The sequence below is a fragment of the Myiozetetes cayanensis genome, unplaced genomic scaffold (assembly GCF_022539395.1).
Source record: "Myiozetetes cayanensis isolate MyiCay16 unplaced genomic scaffold, myiCay2020 scf4, whole genome shotgun sequence".
Classification (NCBI taxonomy): domain Eukaryota; kingdom Metazoa; phylum Chordata; class Aves; order Passeriformes; family Tyrannidae; genus Myiozetetes; species Myiozetetes cayanensis.
In genome coordinates this window covers 435,896-461,617 of record NW_026087631.1, presented here as the reverse complement: position 1 = coordinate 461,617, position 25,722 = coordinate 435,896, and the positions used below count along the sequence as shown (strand labels likewise).

The 25,722-nt window shown below is 40.7% G+C and overlaps 1 protein-coding gene across 10 annotated transcripts in view; it reads right to left on the bottom strand.

The window, feature by feature from the left end:
- The window catches only part of AOPEP (aminopeptidase O (putative)), a 178,852-nt gene extending 153,468 nt beyond the window's left edge, over positions 1-25,384 (bottom strand). For 5 of the 10 annotated variants that reach the window (XR_007630555.1, XR_007630556.1, XM_050329446.1 and 2 more), the window contains exons 1-4: positions 16,871-17,084; positions 15,235-16,205; positions 9,896-10,062; positions 3,353-3,509 (exon numbers count right to left, since the gene is read on the bottom strand). Coding sequence is in view for 8 of the 10 variants with exons in the window: in XM_050329446.1 (XP_050185403.1) it covers positions 3,353-3,509; positions 9,896-10,062; positions 15,235-16,052 (1,142 nt within the window). In the remaining 2 variants the exon portion in view is untranslated. Of the gene's footprint in view, positions 1-3,352; positions 3,510-9,895; positions 10,063-15,234; positions 16,206-16,870; positions 17,094-23,770; positions 23,866-24,532; positions 24,645-25,344 lie in introns of those variants that run through there. The other 5 variants (XM_050329449.1, XM_050329447.1, XM_050329454.1 and 2 more) reach the window with 5 other exon arrangements.
- Positions 25,385-25,722: the final 338 nt, after the last annotated feature.

The following is a 25,722-nucleotide window of genomic DNA, read 5'->3' as shown; positions in this document are numbered from 1 at the left end:
TGGGTGGGCTAAGACAGGGATATCCTTCAGACACCAGAATGACAGAATTAACTTCCATAAAACCAGCTCACCTGTATTCTCACACTGCTCATACATGTGCAGCACTGTGAAAACACTCATTGTTACATGTGTGAGTAGAACTGATAAGCATTACTCATAACTAAAAAGACAGTAGTCACATCTTGTTTTTATAACAGATATGCATCAAAAGAATAAATGCTCAGAATATATGTAAAAAGAACTAATAACAATAAAAATATTTATTCAGAAAATTCCTATTCAAATTTGACTATGAAAATAAAATTCCATACATATTGACATACATTAACACAAACATATGAGGTGCAATTACAATGAAATTCCATGAGGGATTTTTTCTGTTGTTGTTACTAAATTCTCTCACTTTTAATGATAATTTTTTCTTCTTAAGTAAAGAACAACAGTAGATATCAACTCAGGTTTATCACCATAGACATTCAATAATACCACATTAGACTCAACCTTACTTTATACTACTTTTGCAGGATATTCAGAGCTGTAGCTGGAAGAAAGGAGGGGTAAATCAAATCCTTCCTAAACACTGAGTCATATACCTTCACAATAAGCTATCTGCCCAAATAGACTCATATCTAAACAGAAATCAACTTCATGTTTTCACCTGTTAGCCTGTCTTCTGCACAGTGGAGAGCTTCTCTTTGGTTTGAAATTTCAGTTTAAAGAATCTGGTTGTACTATGCCTGGACAGGTAAAGCACCTGGCATTGCCCAAAGCATTTATACTTGGAAGACCATGCTGCAGCTCAGTGCTGACACAAAAAACAAAATGATACCATCTAGAAAAGGACAAGATTTTGTTGAAGTGTCAACACTTTAGCACCTTACATAAGTCTTTCTTGTCAAAGATATGGACTCTAAGTTCTTTCAGTGATCACGTACGTAAAGAAACCACATCCATCAGTAGACTTTTTTTTTTCTAAGCATGGTCTAATCCAGTACATTTCTGCTCTAAAACAATGTCACTTTGTATTTTATTATCAGTGTTGAGATTAATGTAAAAACTGCCAAGCACTTAATGACCAGGAGGAGATAAGAAAGTTAGAAACACCAAAGTTCTATTTAACATTTACTTTGATACAGTCTCCTCAAGTAAAACTCATTGGCACCTGGATACAAATTGCATTACACGTTTCAACCACTTCTTTGGGAACTCCTTCCTTTTCCTGATGCCCAGAGTTTATCTTCATTATCTTATCTGTGGCACAGGCTTAACATTTGCTTCTCTGTCCACTTCACAGCCTTTCTAGAAACGTCTGCTACTGTGCATAATGTTAGTCTGGTAACCTGGTCTCAGAGACTAAAATAAGTAACAATCTCTGTTGTGCTAACCCCAAATAAAGATCAACTGGATATAACTGTGAGAGCATATTTATAAGGACATACATTTTTATGTCCTAATAAGCTGCGAAACAACCTTGTGCACTTAGGGTTTCCTCTTTTGTCTATGCACAGCAGACACCCCCCTGCAGAGGATTTTTGGAATTTTTGAACTCTTTTTTCCCCCTAAGACACATTAGCTCTGTTTCTTCCACTGTCACTATCTCATCTGCTGCAGATAAATCACACCGTGTCAATTAACTCATCCAATAACCATCACACAGATCAACTCATAACAGTGACCATCACACCTAACAAAAAGGTACAAAAATATTTCCTGTGTTTCAGAAATTTTACAAAAGGTACCAACAGTGTCAAAATAACCTTTTGCACAAATCAATAAAAATTCCTATTACCAAATGTGCCATGCATTAGAGAGGAATATACAGTGAAGATCTACAGCTTACTTCCGTAGAGGCAGTCATAGTATAAACAGAAAAATGGCAAAGGAATAAACACAAAACAATTTCTAGAGGCTTATCAAACCTATAAACTATTTTAAAATTTGAATAGGCATGTCTTACTCAACCTAGGTAAATTATAAAAATTTCTGTTTCCAAGATGAATAAGAAATTTTTTAACCAAAATCAGCCAAGATGCAAGCCATCAGAATCCTTTAATTTAAAATTCAAAAAAAAAAAATATCCCTATTACATTCTTAAGTTCCAAACTGTCACTAGCTTTACCAAAACCATAAGGACTTCCACTGTCTTAATGTTAAGACAGCATTAGCCCAAAACAGCTGTCTGAAAGGCAAGGGGTTTTTCTGGTAAAGTTTCAAACCCTTATGACCTGACTAACCCAATCACCTTCTGCTGACAAGGGGGGAGAGCAGTGGCAGTTGTTTGCCTGGACTTGTGCAAAACGCTGATTAGAGTTTCCCACAGCCTTCTGCTGCACAAACTGGCAGACACAGACTGGCTGGTCGTGAGCAGGATGGGTACAGCGCTGACTCACAGGCTGCACTCAGGGAGTGGTGATCAGTGGTTTTCACTCAGGCAGGCAGCCTGTCACGAGTGGAGCTCCTCAGGAAATCATGTTTGGCCTCACACCATGCAACAGCTTGGCAAATATCCTGGATGGGGGGACTGAAAGCGCTGTCTCCAGGCTTGCTGATGACACCGAGCTGGGTGGCTAAGTGGACACATCAGAGGGGAGAGCTGTGGTACAGAGAACCAGACAGGCAGGGCTGGCAAGAGCAGAGTGAGGAGCAACAAATCCTGCACCTGTGGTGACACAACCAAACAGCCCAGCTCAGGCTGGGCCTGGTGTGCCTGGGGAGCAGCCCTGCTGGAACGACACAGGCGTTCCTGCTGGACAACAGCCCAACAGGAGTCACTGGAGGAAAACCAGATCCTGGGCTGTAGCTCCAGGGCCACTGCTGGCAGAGGGACAGACACAGCCACCCCCTCTGCTCAGAGCTTGCCAGGCAGCACCCGGACCATCATGTCTCATTCTGTCCTCACAACTCCAGGAAGACACAAGAGGTCTAAAGGAGCTCCATGTGAGGAGGGGAGGGGAACTGTGAGCAGGAAATATTCTAGCAGGGGGTATTAGATGTCCAGAATGGACATGAAAGATCTTAGAGCCAGGCATTGTAAGAAATGCCTGGGCCAAGACAGGAACTGGCATTGCTGCAGCAGGGCATTAAGTGACACAGGATGTAGGATACAAATCCTGAGGACAGCATGATTTATGAATCCTATTGCTCACTAAGCAGCTTGTTTTCACATAAGAAGAACCACACCCATACCCCTGAAATAATGCCTTTGGAATTATCTTCCTGCCAAGGTTTTTCTGTTCAGATTAAACAAGTTCTATTTTGATTCACCTACTAATATGACTTATTTTCATATTCCAGAGAGTAAATAAAATTCTAACCATGTATCTCATTTTTCAACAATATTATACACACCAACCTGAAATCAGCTTGTAAAGATGGCAACGAAAACTCAGTGTTTGTTTGAATAGCAGCTGTGGAGGACTGCTGTTTAACTTCCTGCCAGCACCCCACAGCAATAGTGAAGGTGGATGCTGGCATGGGCATAGACACATAGTAGTACCAGCTCAAGACATCTGTAAATAAAAAGAACATTTGTACAGACTCATCAGTTTCACAGCACACATTAGGTACTCGACATTTTTACATACTTGAGATCTTGGGCCAAACCTCCCACCTTTAATCTTGGTATTTTTGAGGAAAGAAAAATAATTGCCCCTAGACACAGAAGAACAGTCACAGGTAACCACCACGAATTCAGTACTGTTTACTTGCACCTCCAACTTTGCTCTATCTGCTGATGTCTGTGTCTGCAAATAAATCATCCATAAGTGGGATGTTATTAATGCAACTTAACGCAATTGTATTGTTACTGCCCAAGAATTACATCAGACTTGAAACCTAATAACACATTTAAATACAAACATACACAAAATATTAAAATTGAATTCTTTCAGCCTTGGATCTACCACCTTATGGCTTTGTCTTGTTTGTATTATGTCACACAGAACAAAACCTTTCTTTGTGTTCTGGACAGTACCAAACTGATAACCAAATTATAACAAAGAACACTAATGCTTGTGAACTGGACAATCTGAGATATGTGATGTGTCAACCAGGCAGTAAGAAATCAACGCTTGGACTCAGATGGGATATAACGTAAGTCAACAGTTTGGTCATGAGGGGCAGAATGTGCTAAAACAAGATGAGAGCCTTGTAAAAAGATGCTCTTGTCATTATGGGAACACAATGTGGGAAGACAAGGAGTATGGTATAGGATGATTGTACGTACAAACAGATTTTGATAAACCAGAGGACATTTTAGGACAGCATACCATTAATATAATTGCTTAGACTTTCAGTTTACTCCTTTAAAAAGGATATAGCTTAAAAGTCACATCCACACATTCATTTATAATACAGCTACTACACCACAGTAATAGATTAAATCTCTTGGAAAGAGCCTAGCATGAGTTACAACCTGATGAATCATGTGCAAATAACTGTAGCTGGGGCAACTGTGGAAACATACAAACCTCATTTATTTTAGGAGAACATTAATACTTGTCCTTTTGCAATACTATTCTGACTAGGGCTATGGAACACTACCAAAAATTTTAAAAGAAAAAATCCACAACCGAGTGCAGATCACCAAGGCATAAAGGAAAGGAAATAAACAACTGCTGCAAAGTATCTCTTGATTTCCTACCTTAATGGCCACAGAGGGTCAAGCTGTCCAAAGGAAGGACAAGCAAAAAATTCTTTTTGTTTAGCCTCAATGAATTTTCCACCTGCTATTTAGTATGAAAAAACAATACTGTTTGTGAAGTCTTCTGAGAGGCAGATAAAGCCTTTGTCTCTTTATATGCACTTATACTCCCTTCCCCATTCCACTTTTGGCAACGTCCAACATCAAAAACCTTTTGTATTGTCAGGTGAACATATATTATTCCTCTAATTTTCCTAACTCCTGTCAGTGCGTAAGCAGAATGAATTTATTTGCTCCAAACACATTAAGAACAAGAGGGATAACTGTCTGCCAAATTTCACTCCACCTTTTTTTTTTATTATTATTATTATTAACTTAACAAAGCTACAAATGAGCCAAGACAAGCAAGTGCCACCTTGAGAGAAAAAGGTCACCCAGGACTGCAACAATATATTATTTCCAAATACCAAACTCCTGATGTTCGGAGTTTCATTGATAGAAACCGTGCTCGAGGCCCAAGGCTGCACACACTGTGGTCAGTAGCAGCTTTACCACCGACTTTCATGTGCACAAGGCAATGCTCAGAGGGACTGCACTTCATGTTGCATCTGTCACATACAGGGCATTACAAAATGCTCCATGCAGTTGTGCTAACTATGAAACCTTAAGGATTAAATAACAGCAGGGAAAGAGTGAAAATTTGAGGAACTGCAATGGAAAAATCATCGCATGTTTTCAACTATGTTATGGAAAAAGCAAGGAAGTCGAAAAGCAATCAAAGAAAACTGTTCCAAATGGCACGAGGTGTAAAGGAGAAGGCTCTCACAAACGTGAGGAGATTGTCTAAAAGTGAAGGGTGTTGGCCTGTGCTAGGCAAACAGATATTAGAGAGGGTTACAGTGAGAAACAAATTTAGTAAGACATCCTAGAGCAAGCAAGACCACAGAGGCTTTTTAAAAAAAAAAAAACACAAGTAGATGAACAGAATTTCAAAATGAATGGCAATCAGTTTAGCAGTCCAGAGAGAATAGAATGTACAGCATTCAGAAATTTACACACATTAGCAATGAACATATGCTGTTTAGAGCAAACCATGCAAAAGAGCAAAGGTACCAAAACCCCTTCTATTTTGCAAGCATTACCGAAATCATGTGAACTATGGATCCTCCCAGAATAGGATCCAAGATTTCCACTGTCTCTACATACCTAACCAGAGCTCAGTCCATTTCCTGCAGGGATTTGAGATGCCTTCTGCGTTCAGAGTGTAGAACTGTGTAGGGTAATTCATCCTACAGTTGTTCTGTCTTGAACAACAGAAATCACATGCACAGGCATGACAAGTGAGTTCTCTCTACAGAACCACAGAATCATTCAGGTTGGAAAACAGTGCATTTGCTGATCAGTGACTGAAATGGTCTTTATGCTGGCAACACTTCTCTACTGACAGCACCACGAAGCACTGTTTCAGAGGGAGCTAATTAACTTACTTATATTTTGTCTTCTCCTCTCACTACTGGTAAGACTGTCTCCCAGCCTGACTTTCTCTCCCATAACTTCACTTCCTTCCTTACACTTTCTTCATGTCACTGGGCTTTGTTTTGTTTTCCTTCATCTGTATCGTACGATTTATCCCACGACATAGATCGGGATCACAAGCTCCGCTCAACTCCCCTTCCCTCCCCGCGGCTGCCCCGTGCTTTTCAGCGTCTACCTTGGAGACAGCACCACCTCTAGGACAGCAGAAAACAGCACAGCTGAAGCAGGGAGGCGGCTTTCTTTACCCAAACGCAGCGATTCGTACCATAAAAACATCTTCAGACTAAGCAAGAACATCTTGGGAAGAACAAGATATTAGGCTGGGGTTGGTCCACGGGAAAAATAGAGGAAGACCAACCCAGCCCTGCTATTTGTAATGTTATTTTAAAAGAACTTGAATCCTACACATAATTATTTTAGGCAATTATAATACTTCCAAAATACTTTGTTCTTTTTTCCACCAGGGAATTCTGAAAATATTTTTTTTCAGTTCTGCAAAGCAAATCTATCATGCCATAACTATAAAAACCATACAGCAACAATCACCTGTTCTGAGTTAAAACTGAAAAACTTTCCATGCAAATGTTTAACAAGAGCAGGAAATTTTAATCTATTTATAATTTCGCAAAAGAACAATTTAAAGGTCGTTTATTTCTTCTACTTGAAATAATAATGCTGACTGATGTAATTCCTTCCTAGAATTTTTAATGCACTTAGCTATCTTTGAAATCATTAAAATTGTTCGAGTCCTGTAGAGTTCATTATGACTGAAAAAAATGCCTGAGTTAGTATCTGTTGATGCCAGATGCAAAGCCATTGTGAATATTTGTACTTACCAGTATATTTCCCCTGAAATAGCTTGCACTAACACAAACACCACAAAACACAGATAATGTTCACGATGTACTAAAACCATGAAGCTCAGCCACCTCTAGGGAAAAGGAGAGATAGCACACAGCACCCGATACACAAAGTAAGAGCTGATACTAATATATAAAACTGCAGCTCAATAAGTAGTTATGTCAAAACTATTACTTGGTTGGAGCACCAGGACTAAGAACCCTCCAGCTTTCTGAAACTGTTTGCAACTTGCAGAGATCTCTGATCTCCTCTGAAAGCCAGAATTTCCCACAGAGCACCCAAGCATTCATGTCAGAGCATTTGTTCAACAGCAGCTCAGAGGGATGAGCTGCCAGCTCCCGTGCTGTAGTTCCTGACACATGTTGGAAATCAATCAACACAAGGGCTGGACTCCCTTGTTGTGCCTTCTGAAAAAGTGAGGGGAGCAAAACAAAAGCAAGTGTCACTGCTGCTAAGCACAGAGCAGGAGCAGTGGCTTCTGCAGAACCTTGTTTCCTCTCAGTAACAGTGCACACCTTCTCACTGTACATGTAGATGTCAAAACAAGGTCAAGGATTACGTAATGGTAGAGCAAGCACGCAAAAAGCAAGCCAGTCACTTACTGGCTCAGTATCTGCTTCTTCAGCGTGAACCAAACAAACGGAAAGGTGTTTGTGGCTAAATGTATTTGCACCTTCTGGGTGTTACAGTAACGTGCTGAAGGGAAGTAAAAATGAAAACCGCTGAAAAGTAAATCCCATGTTAAAGGGCTCACATTACACACACATACCCAGTGCTCCCTGTAAAGCTTTCCCCCACAGACATTGTCAATTGCACTCTTACGATTAAATTCCCTTTGCTAACTGCTCCCGAAAGAACGCACAGTGCTCTTAAACACTTCTAGGTCACACTCAGATAGGTACTATTTCTACTTGCACATGTGTCTTATCACTATTTTCCAAGAAAAGTGGCCTCACTCAACATCAGGACAGGATCAACCACAGCCTTGTAGAGGGCAGAATGCAAAAATGGCACACGTGGGAGGAAATACGCTCTTACCAAAACCTGCAAAGGAGGAATCTGTGCATGAGAGTGCACCCAGAACAGCTATGCACTGGATTACTGCATCCACACACGGACTGTGTATGTCTCTGAGGCAGAATACAGACCTCTAAAAGCATGAAGGAATTGACCTTGCTTGCTGTTCTTTTATTGTCTGCCTGCAGACTGGTTATAAATATAACTTGTAGAGGAACAAATATTCAGCTAACTTGTAATCTCTTCAGAACAGATTAATTCACAGCTGTTGGCCAAAATGCTAATTCTTTCCAATAAACTGCATTTTAAAAGATTTATTTTACTATTCTGCCAGTTATGTATCATTTTATAATCATGCAGCACAGCAATAGCACACTCTATATAAATAGTATGGCAAACTTACTTTAACTGAAGTCACGCTGAAAGGCTTTTTCATTGTGTAAAGACAAAATTTTAAGTTGGATACATTTCATATGCCTTCCATAACTGCCTAACAACAAGATCTACACGGGACAGGTTATTTAACACAACAGACCATCTTGAACTTTTTTACTCTTAAAAGTTCTACTAATTAAACTAATGAATTTGTATTCCTACATTCATTAAGAATGTTTGGGGTTTAAAATATTCCTCTCAATACTACTTCTTTCCCTTCTTTCCCTTTTTCTCCCATATCTGTTTTGTAAATTTTTACAATTCCAAACATCTCTCTGGTTTGCCATTTCCATCTGTATTTAAGCACCAACATAATGAGGGTCTCTAATTAAACTAACCGAACACCGATGGCAAAGCCCTTATCCTAGTCTGAAGTCAAGTCCTCTTGCTTTCTTGATGCTGAGACAGGAAAGTATTGGTCTCCATATGAGCTGAGCAGCTCATCATGGCAGTTTTCCATATTTCAACAGCACAGACAAGCCTTGAAAGAGGCTTCACACATGGCCAAACACAACCAGACAATTCCATGCAAACAGATTAACTGATGGTTCTCAATTCAAGGAGACTTGAGAAAAAACATTCTTTTTTTTCCCCCAAGAATAAATTTGCCTATATAACAGGGAACAGAAGAATCTTTCCCCCAGAAATACTTATTTCTAACCCTTTCCTATATGCTACTTTTCATCAGAACTACTTACACTAGAAAATACAGAACTAGTTTGACAGGATATATCAAAACTAATGGGAGCAGGACATACTTTATTAGCTGTAGAACTCCCTTAAGAACTTCCTTCTCTATGCAGACAATTTAGAGAATAAAGTTTAACCAACACAGAAGAAAATCTTGTCTGCTTACTATTGCAAAAGGTTTGTTCTATCAATGCAAAAAAACCCAAACCACACAGAGATCAGATTTTTAGGGCACTGATCTGATATTCCTCATGTATTCAATGTATCTCAGGAAACAGATATGACACAATGACTGCCTGAAATCACTGGCATGCTGAACTACACTCCAACTGGAGAACTAGAACGGAAAGACAATTATCTACCAAGGCCTGCAGTTGTTTAGACCCTGGTAAGGTACTTCATCCACAAAACATTCAACCACAGAGTGATTAAAACAAAGCCTGTTTATGAAAAGTGAAAGTTAGCTTTGGAAGCACAGAGGGGGAAAAAAAGGAAAAAGCAACACAGTGAATTGTTGATACTTTCAATTCTTACTAAATTATCCTAAGGCCTTGAGCAGGAAGCTTTTCCAAAGAGTGACATGGAGATTACAAAGAGACATGGAAGTGCTTTTAAGGTTAGGAACTTCATTCTTTCAAAAATCACATATCTACTAAGCTTTATTTCAAATTATAAAAGCATAGAAAACAATTTGCTATAAAGAATACACTTCACCTTCTCGAAGCTGGACTGGTTCTGCTGAGTTTTCCCCACTCATTAATACAACAAAGCCTGCAGCTGTTCGGACAGAGGCTTGCCATGTTGACAAGGCAATGGGTGGTTCTTGACATGGGAAAAGGGCTCTGTTGTTTATTGGTGATCCCATCGTATAAACACACGGCCTAGACAGAAGAAAAAGGGATTGAAGTTGGATTTACAATGAGAAAGACTGAATTAAGTTCTCTATCAAAAATCAAAACTACTGTTGTACTGAGGTGTTTTTTATTTTAACCTCAGCTTTGTAGATTTCAAACCTGTATGATATGAACCAATCAAATTACAATCTAAGTCATTTAAGACAAGAAAAGCAAGATTACTACAATAACTTTATATGAACTAGAAAATACTAACTCTAATCTTTCCCCTCCCCTGCTTTTGCACGAGCCTTCCAGCCTCATACATAGCTTTCAGCTGAACCCATAAGGCCAAAGAAGGCTTCTGAGTATCCTCTGAAGATGCCATTACAGGGCTTCAAAGCGGTGATACCTCCCTGTTGTAATTACAGTAGTGCTTTCGTTATCATCATTCCCAGCTCCTGGATTAACAACCTGGAGGCTCATACAAACTCAGCAGTAGATCCAGTTTTTGAGTTTTCCTTAGTCCAAGCCTCAATAAATCATGGCATTTTTACACTTATTCTTAGAGTAAGGTAATGCTCACCTGTCTTTCAGAATTTCAACCACAAACTACTCCTCCATTCAAATTATTCCTTCCCTAATGCTAAACTATAGAGAGGGAAAGAACTGGCAGTCACAGATGACAAAGATTCTGAAGATATATCTTTTGTCCTAAGTCAATCAGTGCTTTTGGACCCAGGGCTGTCCTTGGCATAGTCAAGTTACTGTGGTTTAACTAATGCAGGCCAGCTCATCTTCCAGTAAAACAGGGATGGAAACTGCAGTTTAAGTAGACATATTGTTAATGAACACAAGTAGAAAAAGAAAATAATCCAGCTCCCCCTGTCATGTATCAGAGTGAATAGCGTAGGACACAGATATCAAGTGAAGCTCAGACAACTGCAGTGGAGAGAAAGCCAAGTGGTCATCTTTTAACCAGTAAAACAAAATGCACAACTAAATGCGAAAGACCACTTCTCTGTATAAGTTTTTAATTAATCTATTTGGAATTGAACTCCTAAAATGGAATCTGTAACCAACTCTGATATATACAAAAGAATTGGGTTTCTCCCACAAAAACAAGCAGGGCATAGAAGTGAGTTCACGAGGAAAGGGAAGAACTTGTGTTTTCACCTTCCAGGAGGACCTGCTTCCTCCTAGGAAGGCCAGCCAAGAGATACTGGACTTATTATTTACCCTAAAACATGTGTGTTGGGAGGGATGAAGATGAAAAGATGGTTCCTCATTCATGAAAACTTCACCAAAATACACAGGCTTATAAAAAGAGATCTTAGCAGAGTTCATAGGAGTGAGAGGAAAGGTGGGGTCAGTGACTGCTGCTACACGTATTTTACCAATGATTTGCAGGCATTTTGAAGGCTGTTTTGCTGAGTGCCAGGAGTACAACCCAGTCTTAAGAGCAACACAGGGGATTTTCATATTCTGCAGAAGTTTTAGAGGTAAATTCCACAATGACTGAGAAAACTGGCTGGTAGAACACTGCTAAACTAAATGTTGTAAAGCTGTGTCACATACAGTATAAACATTACATAGAACAGATGTTACCAAGATCATTAATGCTTCCTGGCTCTCAGAGAGTGCTTTTTACCTTCAGACCATATTATATCAGTCTGCTAAAGAAACAGCTATGAAAGACAAGTTCTACATATCAAAACTATCAGAACAACAATTATATCCGTTTTTAATTAGATATACTTCAGTTACAGTAGTAATTTCTTTTTACAATATTGGTAATAGTGTAGTGTTATCTTAGGACACCCACTGCAACTGACAACTTGCTTTGATCTGGGTCAGGTAGCACAGTTCCAGCACGTAAAAGAACTAGAAATATAAATCTTATCCTGATATGGATCAGATTCTTCACTTGATCTAGAAAAATTAGGTACATCAAAGAATGACAAGTTTTACACTACTTTTGTCAATTGATACAATATTTGCCTTTTTTTTTTTTTTTCTGATTTATCTCTACCCCTGCTAACAAGAAACTTCACAGTTCCTTTCTTCTTTTCTGTTATCTACCCTCTCCATCTCTGGTCTCTCACTTTTAAAGGTCTTGTAACATTCAGATCATCTACTTATGTGATATTTAGGCCATCCATAATCTTTGCCAAGATAGGTTGGAATAGATAAGGAAATTGCATACACCAAAAGAAAGATAAGCAGAGAACTTAGGCTGTCTATTTAGTTGGAATTACACTGGAAGAACAAGTGCCTGCAAAACATATCTCCAGTCACTCATCTGGGAAACCTTAGGGCTAGTAATTCCCAGTGAACAGCCATCCAGGCTACTGGAAAAATCAAGTACTAGTTGTGGAATTGTTTGTTTTTGCTCCAAGAGCAGACCTGGGACTGTCTGTTGTTCAGGAATCTCTCAGAGGAAAATCTGATTCATGCAATCCTAACTCATCAGCAGTCCACGTATTTCCATGACATAACAAAACCAGTGCAAAGCGGTTCTTGGCAGACCTCTGTCTCCCATACAAGCCTATCAAGTATAATAACAAATCAAATACTGCCTTAAAGCCAACAATAAACATTCAGTTGATGTTCTGTTCTCTGAACAGGAACCTGCAGGCCTTGAGATACCTGCCATCAAACACCTGAAACACGTTCGAAGGCTCGGCCCTGTCAACCTGCTTTGGTTGCTGACTGTTCAAGGCTTTCTCGAGGAAAACACCCAACACAGCAACTCCACCCCTTTCCTGCATTTCAAAAAATACATTTCCCACTTCTTGAAGAGGTGTCTCCATTAAAGGATGCAAGGAGGCAACCTCTTGCAAACTACAAGGCCACTCCCTGTAAAACCACTGATGTTTGCAGCTGTTTCTTTCTCTAAATTGCATTGTCATTTTCATGAAGCAAGCAGGATTTCCTGGCATCTAAATCACACCAAGTTTTTATTCCGCCTTATCAATTTACATATCTGCCAGGTGCCAGTGATTGCCATCAGATTCCAACAGAGCAGGTACTCTTGTTTTCATTTTTCTCCTAGACAAAACATCAGTCCATAATTACCCATGTTTTTTCATGGTCTTCCTTTTAGTTAGGACAACTAATTCAGAGGACCTAACTCAAATTTTATAGAAATATTTGTTTGACGCCATTCACATTATCAAGAATATCAAATCTTTTCATTTCATACTCAAGGTCTGCCTACACTTTTAAAATTATTATTATTGTTACTTTTATTTTACTTCTGCATTCTATTCATGGTACCATTGGTTGTTGCTTAGGAATCACTTCATATGACATAAGTAATCCAACAAACTTCAAACTGCTTCATTAATTACTCAAATATAAATACTCATCACTGGGAACAAAATTACACAAAATAACAGTAGAGAATTCCTCGCAGGAAAGGGCAGCCTCTTAGGATTTGGTCTGTGACTTGCCAGGGTTCTGGAGCATCTTATTCTACCAAACCTTGTCCATGAAGCAAAAACAAGCTCTTTATTCCCTTCCTGCATTTCCAGCATGCAAGAGCACAGGATGATGCCAACTCACGCCACTGAAAAATAAACTTCTATTTTCATGACACATTTCCTAATTTGTAGTAGATAATGCTACCTTCCAAACAACCTCAGTAGTATATTCCAAACAAAACTTATTCTCTTTCATCCTCTGCCCCCCCTACTTACTTTCAGCCAGGTTAACTACCTAATATGCCTTATCAGGCAGCTGAACACACAGCTGTGCCATCACACCAGTGCTGGAAGGAACCAGCATCCAAGTTCAGAGAGGGCAAGAGTGTCTCTTTTATCAAATGTATTCTGGTAGGCCTCCTGCCCATGGCTTTATAGCTTCCCCTCCTTCTCTCTTTTCATTAACACAAGTCACCCCTGTGGCTGACTTTTTTGTTTGGTCCCAAGAGTCCAAACAGGGATATGCTGAAATTCCATGTGTTCAATTCCTCTACTAAAAATAGGAGTGTGCCCTGCTGTGATAGCATGTTTGTATACACTTAACTTGCCTAAGCTCATCCCCCAAAAGATTTGTTTCAACTGATTATTTTCTGTGTATTATAATACATCATTGTTTAAAACAAATAAAATTGAAGTCTTGATAAAATTGTGCATAGGCTAAATTTCAAAACATTGTACAACTGTTAAATTAGAGGAAACACTGGAGTGGTCAACACAATGTTTGTACTTTGTTATTTGCTTTCTTCAGGGTTAGAACCACAGTATAGACTCCTTTGGCAAAGGATTTCACATCTGCCTAAAAAGGCACCATAAGCATAATTTGGAACAATTAAAGGAATTCTCTCATGAGAATATAATGTAATATTACTTTATACATTATAACTGGGCTTTAATTTTAGAAAGGGCAGAAAATATTGACAGCATTTTGAACAATGAGTTTTACCACTGTATTTATGGGCTCATTACATGAAATTTTATTTTAAAAATGTAGCAAGAAAGTCTGCTGTGAAAATTCATTTTCTGACAGACATCAGTTTTTGGAACACCCTACTCAAGCCAGAAAATAAATCAACTTGAAACTATTTGCTATTCCCTCCTATAAAGAGCTTATATTAAAGATTTCTGTACAGTACCATATATTTTCACAAACATTTGATATAATGCCAATTCTTCCTCTTGTTTCAGCTTGCAGTTCATTGGCTACTATCAATGCACTTAACACAAAAGATGAAGGAAATTTCAGAGGTTGATTATGAGAGTAAACCAGAAAGCACTGCCCTTCTAAGCTGATTGACAAAGGACTAGCTGTGAAGTAAGTCTGTTATTTGTTATGTATATTGATCTTCACGCTGTACAATCAGCTGTGTAAGACTGGAAGGAAAAAGATCACAAAGTATGACAGCACAAATAACCTGTCATTCACACCTTCTCTTCCCCTGAATGATCATTCCCTATTCCCTGCACACCCTTATTGACAGACACACAAATTATTTATTTATTCCCGCTCAGAGTGGAAAGACACAATCACTGGGACAGGCCTGAGGTCCTCAAGTCCATTGGAGTTTCGTGAGCAGAGAGTTTGTCTGCTCTCCTAGAGGACAGCAAAAGGATTCAAACCAAGGATGAAGTGAAAGCTCTGCATACTCATATCTTCACAGCTGCTCAGCAATTACATGATTCTACTACAGCTATTTAAAATTACTGCACACAAAGCTTTCAGCACACAGGTACATACTTGCCACTCTGATCTGTAGTCCACGCAACGGATCTTCCCTCTGGGTTGGTTTTGTACCATATCCTTATCGCGTGAGGAAAGTCTGCCGGAGTCTGAATCCCTGATTTCCTGACCTCCAGGCTCCAAGGGCCGGTGGCAAACAGAAGCTCTCCACAGCCAGGTGCCTGGCTGCAGTCAGTAAAATAGGACAGCTGCTCCTTCCAGCGATTCGCAGGTAAGGTCACGAGTCCATGCACAATCTGATTCCTGACATTCCCCAGCTCCTCTGAAACATCAGGTAGCTTGGCACACCTTGTAAATTTTTCAGTGCCCAACACAGCAGCAACATCTACCTCTTCAACCCTCAGCACAGACAAATCACAGCAGTCCAACACCAGCACAAAATCCTTGTTCCCATGATTCGCTCTGTCACAGCCGTCCTTTGAACTAGACATCCCAGAAGCCCGTTCATTGTTGCTATGGTTACCATTTTCATCCGGAGATGGTAACCTGATTGCTTCTTCACCTTTACCACTGACAGCAAAACCATTAGATTCCATTTCAGACGAGCAGGCACTCACACTTGTCACAGGAACGTGGCAGGGTTCAGATGCCCTCATTTCACGGCATTGATCAAACTCTGACTGGCAGCATTCTTCGCCAGTGCTGCTGGTCTTCTGGTACCGGCTCCCAGTCTCGAAGAATAAAACTATGCTGCCTTCAATGACTTTACTTTTAAAATCCACATCCAAGTCCAATACATAGTGCTTTACAAGCATGTAGCTAGTGTTTGCCATTAAGGGCAAGTCATCCTTCATGGGGTCTAGCTGTGGATCCATGTTCCAGCCTGTTGAGCAACAGTTTTGCAAAGCCTTAGACAATTCTTACATATGATGACTCCAGAAAGAGAAGAATATTCAGCTTCCCAGTGCCAAAAATAATTCTGAAAAATATTAGAGTATTGAAGTTGTAGTTTCTCCACTTCTCACATTCTGAAAAACAAGCAAACAAACAAAAAAATCATCTTACAATCATTTCTGAAATGCACTATTCTAAAAGCTATTTTAAGTCCAGTTGCCTTTATTAGAAAAAGTACAGCCGAAGGGTGATTCTAACTCCACAGAGTGGCATTGATCTAGGATGGCACCAAGCTAGTTGCTTCAAGATTTGCTGTCAAGAACCACTTGGCTGTATTTTTCAGATAAGAACTCTAGTGAAAATATTTCTAGACAGCTTCTATAAACTGACAAAAACAACCCTTACTATAGTCAACTGCTGTTGACTCTCTTCACTAATCCTTTATAAAAGATACAAGGTTATGAAACATCTAACTTTATTTATATTACTGTACTGTTTTGAAGTTGTATTTATTTCAAATGTATCAAGAGATAGAGATATATTTCTACTGTGATTTTAAATAATGAGAGTAAGTATAATTTACCTCATATGTTTTAAAGTTTTAGAGTAATAATTTCATATATACAATGCATCTCCACAGATTAATACACTTTCCACATTACAACCTCCCTCAGATCAGCACTTCTACTAAACAGAAAGAACATTAGCCAATTTACTAGAGTGCATTCCAAGCATTCCTTTGAGATTACTCATGAAGATTTTTAAAAACTATAAGAAATACTTAAGGTATTTAATACACCTTAATAGCTGGAAATTCACAGCACTCCGGATAATAGGGCTTTACAGCAAAACAAAAAGGTCTTCTCACTGGAAAATATGCAAATACCTATAAAAGCATGAAAATATGAAAATGCATCAACATTTGTTCCAAAACAAAGCAGAAGCTCATCACAGAAGTTAAATGTCGTGCATTCTTTGTTTTGCTATGACCATTGCACAAAAGTCATGCAGTCTTAGCCCACTTAAGTCCTTTCTGTCTACTTTTTAAATGAGAAATAGAAATCAGAGGACAAAGGAGTTGTTAAGACATGCAGTTCTCCCCCTGGCATTTCAGTGACACTTTAGGATAGGCAGCCAAGCCTCTTCTAAGCGCCTTAAGTGAACAGACACTTCCTTGTGACATCATTTCAGTTTCTCCACTCATCATAGACTCCAGTGTCCAAAGCCAATTTTTGTGTAACTCTCCAAGTCAGCACAGAGGAGAACTCAGACTCCCCCAGGAATTGCTATTTCTTTTGTAGGAATCCAGGACATGCTCTCAAGCTACAATCAGTAAGTGAATGACTCAGGACAATAAATTACCTATACTGTTCCCTTCTCACAAAGCACACAAACGGAGCAATCTCCCTTCCTTGATGGCTTTCTAGCAGTAGGAACATCCCTTAAGAGGGTTATCTTTGAAGACAAGGTGAGAAAAATATTCCTTTCACGTTTTTATCAATCCTCCTATACTTTTGCAAACATACCAGGGTAACAAGTTCACATCAGAAGGTTCTCTTTCACTGAAATAGCTCAGTAAATTCAGGCAACATGAGCAATGCATCTATGACGTGTTTGCAACGCTGCGGACTGAACTGTGGACTGTTATCTGGAAAACAAAACCTCATGGCTTCTGGCAGGTCAGCTAATTATTGGTGATAGAGAAAAGAAACAAAGTGACTTGGTGGGGGGAAGACCCAACACTGAACTGACATTCAAGAATCCTTGTTTTGAACAAACACATTTTTAATTTGAAACCTAGATACAATATAATACTGATACATTTCATAAAATGTGAGTACTACAATAACAATACATATTTGTGCTATACTATTCGTAAGTGTTTATGTTCTTGGTTTTGTGTTTTGCATTTGGAAGATGGGATCAATTTCTTACCTCAAAAGTACTAAGATAATTATATAACTGACACCAAGTTCTTGGCTACCATGGTAAAAAGCATCTCTGAGAGGACTGTCAGATTTACATAACACTAATTAACATGGTAGATTAAAAGATGACAAATAGTGCCACGTAAGTAAGCTCTATCCAAATTACAAAACAAGCAAACAAACAAAAATAATTTGAAGTATTATTTTTTAAAAATCTATAAACTCTCTTCAAAGCTATTAATATCAAAATATGAAATCCATGAGATTCGAGAGACAATGGAAAACAAAGGCCAATTAGGGTAAAAAAAACAGAATGGACATTCATGGATTACATTGGAAGTTTCAGATCAACACTTCTGTTCAGTGGGGATGACACATCTAATCATGTTTACACACAGATCAACAGAGGTGCAGAGGAACACACCACAGACAAGTAGCAACTACCACTGCATACACTCTGACACTGAATTTTAAATCAGATGTAACACTGTGTCTGTGCAATCCTATCTCAAATCACCTTGACTTTGGGTTTCTCGGCTTTCAAAACCTCTGTGTAGCCACTCATCTCCCAAGCACTAGTAAGTGAATTTCAAGGGCTGTTTTCAGGTGTCTCGACTTCTGAACACCTCCAAAATGTTTTAATTAAATATTTTTAACGAGTCTACAGAACATTACAACTGTGGACCAAAGAATCTGATATGCTATTCTATGCTGATGGTATTGGGGACTCACTCATTTTAATGTCTTTGTAATTCTGTACTGGTTTTGATAATATCATATTGATTCATATTGATAGTGAATTAGTAAAAAGCTCTGTCTTCCAAGTAAAGCATGCTGCTGTTAAAAATTATAATTTTACTTACACCCTAAAATCTCAGATTGGAAGTTTCATTCTCTAAAGCAAAGTGGCATCTGAAGCAATGTGAGATAGTCCTATTTAGAGCTCTTTAAAGTGGGAAAGAAACTGAACTTATGCACTACACCTTTAAGACAGGATAATCAAGCATGCTTTTAATTTAAATGTTAATTTTACAATAATTTCACCAATTCTGACCTTTTAGAAGTAGGAGTTACATTATGAAGGTACAACAAAAAATTTCTGTACTATCTGTCTATGTCTGGAGCTGCCAGAGGTGTTTCCAAAGACTTACTGCTCACCAAAAAAAAAAGTATAGTTACCTTGTATTTACAACGATCAAGTAGAGATATTGTAATACATATTTGTGATAGTCACCTGATTAAGAGCTAGAAAGATGACTTGATGTTTCACTTAGGCCCCAAGCCATGCTACAGGAAAATTAACTTGATGTGAGATGGACAGATGCATTGTCTTGAACAACTCTACTAATTTTACCACTTTCAAATACATGGATAAGTGCTTGTGTTCCAGACACGACGGGCATCCCCTCCTTCAGTCTGTGCTTGGCTTACTAAATGTTGGCTCTCAACCACCTGGAAGAACACCTCAGTTTTATTCCAGAAGTCCCGGGGGCATCAGGCCCGCTCTGCTCGGCCCTGGGGTGGCCTCACCTTGGGTATCGTGTGCAGTTTGGGGCACCATGACATAATAAAGATATTAAGGGCTTAGAGAGTGTCCAAAGGAAGGTAACGAAGATGGGGAAGGGCCTTGAGGGGAGGCTGTGTGAGGGCAGTGAGGGCACTTGTTGTGTTCAGCTGGAGCAGACGAGAGGGGAGACCTCACTGCTGTGTACAACGTTCTCGTGAGGGGCAGGCACCAACCTCTCCTCTCTGTGAGCAGGGACAGCACTCAGTGAAATGGCCTGAATCTGAGTCAGGGCAGGGGCAGGCTGGATCTCAGTAAAAGGTTCTTCCCCCAGAGGGTGTGTCATGGGTTTGTTCTGAACAGGCTCCCCAGGGCAGTGGGCACAGCCCCAAGGCTGACAGAGATCAAGAAGCATTTGGACAACACTCTCAAATGCATGGTGTGACTCTTGGGGCTGTTGTATGGAAGATCAGTTGGACTTTGATGATCCTTGCAGGTCCTTTCCAACTCAGGATATTCTGTGATTCTATGATTTTGTTTTAAACAAAAAGAACTGCCTATGCTAACTACACAGAAACGGAAAGTCTTGCCTATATATTAATACCTCATGTATTTTTTGCACAGTGATGCCTATTGTGTCGTTACTAAGGCGGTTAAAATATCTCTGTAGTGCTTTCCAGACAACCAAAAGCCATTAGTATGCATTCTGACACATAAATGTCAAAGCATGCTTGTATCACTTGTTTTATACTGTGGCCTAACTACCTAATACAGTCTTCCAACAGAACATCTATTCATTCTGTATTTCCTTTGCTTCTTCCTTAGCAGGTTGAGAGGGTGAATTGTAGTCATGGTGTTCATATAATACAGGAAACAACTTCTTACTACATCGACTTCTAAAACCATACCCTTGCTGTACACCTTGAAAGTTCTCTGGCTGCATTCAAGCTTTGTATATGCAAACAGGGCATCTTTTACTACTGCTTCATAAAGGTGCTGTTCCTAGCAATATCCCTTGGATTTGATATGACAAGTTCTTCACTCTCTTATGCATATATCAAGGAACTGTCACCACAGAAAAGACACATTATTTCTAACATCTTTTTTTTTAGATATGTTGTCTTATGCAATGTTCTTTGCTATGTTATGCCCATATGAGTATCTGGTTTTCATTTTTGTGAAAGTAATGCATTTCACCTTTAGAAAAGGCAGTTCACTAACTGGAATCCAAGCATAAAAAATAATTAGAACTTGTAATTCTACAACAAACTTCTGATGATCATTTTACAAATACTGTTTTGTGTCATACTTCTTCAACGCACAGAGAAGTAAAAAATTACTAATATACTTTAAAAATAGACCTCACACTCAATGACCCTTCCTTATCAAAGGTACTTGGTAAGTTACAAAATTATAGGGCAAGCTAATTATTTGTTTATATGTGTTTTAATATTTTAGAAGACAGATGTTCACAAAAGAATAAGCAACCATAACAGCAGATGGTAGCCAACATGAATAGAGTCACTCTTGATCACCTGTGGATAACAGAGTTGCACAAAAGGCACAAAGAACAGGAAATGGGAGAAATGGTCCTTCCTGGAATGACAGTTGTATAACATTGTCTTTCCACTTAATACAAAAGGCAGCAACCTGAATTAGAACCACAGGTCTCTGAAAGCAAACACCAGCAAAAAGCTTCCAGGCAAAATAACATATGGTTGCAAAGCAGGTGAGATTAAACTTTCCAAAAATACCTATAGCAAAAATAGGTTTTTTGTGATAAGAAATACACAGTAATTGTGTATTTCATAGTATGTCATGTAACAATCATAGTATTGATTGTTACACTTAAAAGGAAAATGTAATAAAGAGAAAGGGGAAGGGAAGAACTTAGAAACTAATTCCATCCTACTAGGGAAGATGGACGAAAAAAATTCAGGGGCATCTGAACTACCCAGAATGCCCATTTCAAATGGTGAACAAGAAAATGGTGAACAACTGTCATACAAAGTAGTCTAGTTAAACTTGCAAATAGCCCATTAAAAACTAGAATGATCAATTATGATACTTGATACTAAAATTGCATTATTCTAGGAAGCTGATACTTTCAATTGCTAACAGCTAATTACTCCAGCCTAACTTCACTCCAGCAGTAATAATCCAGATGAGAAAATCAAAAAACCATCTGAACTTGTTGGAAGGTTCGGCAGAGGCACTGCTAAATGGAAGCAAATGAAAGGCTTACAAACTTTAAAAAAACCCAAACAAACAAACAAAAAAAACCAAAAAAACCTACAAAACACCTGGAAAAACAGAGCAGATACATGGTCACTAGAGATGACTCCATAATATAGTGGCACAAGCTAGAAATACCCTTTTCAGAATGCACTGAGTCGTGTCCTTCCTTTCCAAGCACCGACCAAATTTCACTGCCCTCCTGCTGGATCAGCCAGCGACAGACTGTTCCACATGGCACTGCCACGTCTGACATGGATGTGAAGGGCACATGCAGAGTGCAACAGTCAAGACAGCCCCACAGCTTGTCATGCAAACGTGTGCCAAACATAACATAACATACACAAAACACCTCTGATCTCAGAGCTGTTTCTTTTCATGCATTTCCAAAATCTTAAAAACCAGAAATTAATGAAAGAGAGGGCAGGATGAGAGAAGATCAAGAGAGCTGATCTCCAACCAAACCAATCAGTTACAGCTCTGTATTTGACATCTGTCAAGCCCCAGAAAATTCTCTTAAGCAGGGAACTACTTCAAAGTAGTTCCAAATAATTTGAACACATTAACTGGTTAATGCCTTAAAAACCATACTACTTTTCACTGTGCAAATTCAGAGTTGCACAAACTTATTCAAACACAAATGCTGACACAAGTAGTAGGCAGTAATCCTCAAGACAGTGCCCATTTCCATCTTATCTTTTCTGGTTTTCAGACAGTACATGAGCGCATTCCCTGAAATAAAAACCGACTAAAGCAACTCAACAGAAATGTATGCAAACCTATTTTCCTAGAAAACTAAGGATGGTCAGATGAACCTACCAATTTATGCTAAGTCTGTCTGAAGATATTTCTCCCAGCAGCTCCTTCTGCCAGAACCATCCACCAAACAGCAGCCAAGAGAGACAGCTATTTCCATTCACAGTCACTCCAGCACATGAGCCTGGCACATGCACCCGACCGTGATTTAAGGTAATCTTGATCTGTAAACAGGGATCTCTGAAGCACAGAGACCAGCTTGTTTATGTACGTACTCACTGTATTCCTCAAAAGGTGTAGAAGAACCTCTGCACCACAGGCTTTCCCTACATTCCACTGGCCAATATCCAGATGATACACATTTAAACAACAGCTTTTTATACCAGCAAAACAGAGCCACGTTTGGCCTCTCCTCACCTTCAGCTAAGCATTTGCTTCATCTGCACATAAAAGCTAATTCAATTCCTTTCAGCATGCAGGTGTTAGAATTATAACCTATAATGCTCCCTACTTAGCATTTAAAGAAATTTAAAAAGAAATTAAAAAAAAAAAAAAAAGGAGCCGTTTGGATAAACCTTGCCTTTCATAATTGTAAGCAGTTTATAACTAATTCCCTTTAAACTGCTTTCATGGCAGCTTCTCCCAAATCCAAGGTTTAGAAATTTTTCACACAATGTAAGACACTAAGACCTTACCAAGAAGTCAGTTTTGAACATCAGCATCAACAATAACTTTACTCTTTAAATATCAAGTAATAGGTATCCATTATTTTTGGTAATTACAAACTTTTTTTCCCCCACACATAACACATAGCTAAGACATCTTAAACCTTTTTAAGGCAAGAACCAGTTCTTCTGTAGATGAAAGTAAGGTTTAAACAAGCTAACAGAAACATTTGCTACTACTAAAACAATCCAAAGAGAGCTTGCAGACCTCACTGTGTGTCACAAGAAAACCGCCACATTTTGTGATGAGCTTTGATGTGGAAATTAAGTCAATTATTAATGTCCCTTGATATAACAATTGGTGCCATTCCAGGAATCTTCTTTTAAGTATGAAAACTATAGAAATAATGAGCATAATGGAAGACCTTTACCAACTACAAGTTACAGCAGGAATTAATTCTGATGAGCTGAAATTACAAGTAAAGATAGAAAACTCCTTCCTTCAACTTAAAAAAGAGGGGAAACACCAAAAAAATCAAAGTCCCCTTCTGTCCCCCAAATACTAATTCCTTAAGAAAAACTACAAGATTGAAAGAGAAGCATTAACTTACTATTGGTAAAGAAGCTAAGAGAGCATCTTGATATTCCCCTTAACTTCTCTTTAGTCCACTGGTAAATTATTTGTATTATAGCAGTGACCGAATACCTAAAACAATTAAACAGAGACCAAAACTTGTTTTATAAGTCCCTGCCCACAAATCTACATTACCATGTTTACAAAAAGGATCCCAAACACTTATACAAGGATAGAATTTTCCATTTTTTACTTTACAGAATTATTTGTGTATGGATGTGATTATCACATATGGATGTGATAACATAATATACCTAACCATGCCTGAGCTAGAGCACAGGACTAATGGTCTGTAGCAGTCCCCTCCAACTTCACCGATTCTGTGCAGATGTTGAACAGCATTAAAGAGGAGCAGAATTATCTGGGATTTTATTTCCACTCAAAATACACAAGGAAGGGGCATGTGCAACTGACCTTCAGGGGATGGACCATGCCTGTCAGATGATATTGGTACATGGGAAGCATCCAAACAAAATCTGTCCCAAAATAGGGCTGTTTTTAGCTCAGTGCAGCAGTCGGTATATGAATACCACCTACCATGTCCAAGAACTATTTTCTTAAGGCTGAAATGAGGAACAGACTCTCCTCCCAATGCTGACAATGGCAAACCGCCTCAGCCCTTCAACCTGACCTCTGTAAAAATGAGCATTAAACTGAGTAAAGGACCTAACACACAACTGAGCCAAAATCCTAAGATGAATTATACAACACCATTTATTAAAGTACGAGTTTCACCTACACGTCTCGAGTGTTAAAAAGGCCAATGAGTAGAATAGCTCAATAACCAGCTTTGAGAGGGTCGATGTTTAAAGCTCTTTCAGGAAACCAGAGGCCCAGAAGATGGGCATTGATTCAAGCTGTGCCACAAAAGGCGGCAGGGACTTGTGGCTGCACATCCCCCCTGTTCTGCATTCTGACCCCGCAGAGCTCCCCACGCTCCGGGGCAGCCGCTCCCTTCACAAGGAAAGGCAGCGACGGCTCCTCGCTCCCGGAGCCTCCCGAGCGCGGGCCGGGCAGCGCTGCGGGGCCGGGGAGCGCTGCGGGGCCAGGGAGAGCTGCGGGGCCAGGGAGAGCTGCGGGGCCAGGGAGAGCTGCGGGGCCGGGCAGAGCTGCGGGGCCGGGCAGAGCTGCGGGGCCGGGGAGCGCTGCGGGGCCGGGCAGCGCTGCGGGGCCGGGCAGCGCTGCGGGATCGGGGAGCGCTGCGGGATCGGGGAGCGCTGCCGGGATCGGGCGAGCGCTGGGGATGGCGCCAGGAGCGCTGCGGGGCCGGGAGCGCTGGGCCAGGAGCGCTGCGGGGCCAGGCAGGCTGCGGGGCCGGGCAGAGCTGCGGGGCCGGGCAGAGCTGCGGGGCCGGGGAGCGCTGCGGGGCCGGGGAGCGCTGCGGGGCCGGGACCCCGCTCGGCCGGCACAGCCGGCTCTGCCCCCGCCGGGCCCGGCCCGGGCAGGGCACGGAGCCGGGGAGGGGGCGAAGGCAAGGAGGGCACGCTTGGGGACGAGGGACGGGCGGTGTCCCCGCCGACAACCCGAGCGCCGCCCCTCCCGCCGCGTTACCTGCCCGCAGCCTGCGCCCGCCACGGCGCCCGCCGATGACATCATCGCCCCGCAACGCCCCGGACCGCCCCGCACCGCCCTGCTCCGCCCCGCTCCGCGCCGCTCTGACCCCACCCCGCCACTCTCCGGCCCGCACCGCCCCGCTCCGGCCCCGTCCACTTCCGGCCCCGCACCGCCCCCGCACCGCCCCTCTCCGCCCCACACCGTCCCGCCCCGCTCCGCTCCTCTCCGGCCCCGTCCCGCACCGCCCCCGCACCGCCCCCGCCCCGCCCCGCGGCAGCCGCGGTCCGGACGCCCCCGCTCCTTGCGGGGCTCTCGGCAGGCACAGCGCGGTTCCTGTCAGCGGGCCGGGCCTGGCCAGGCCGGCTCGGGCTGAGC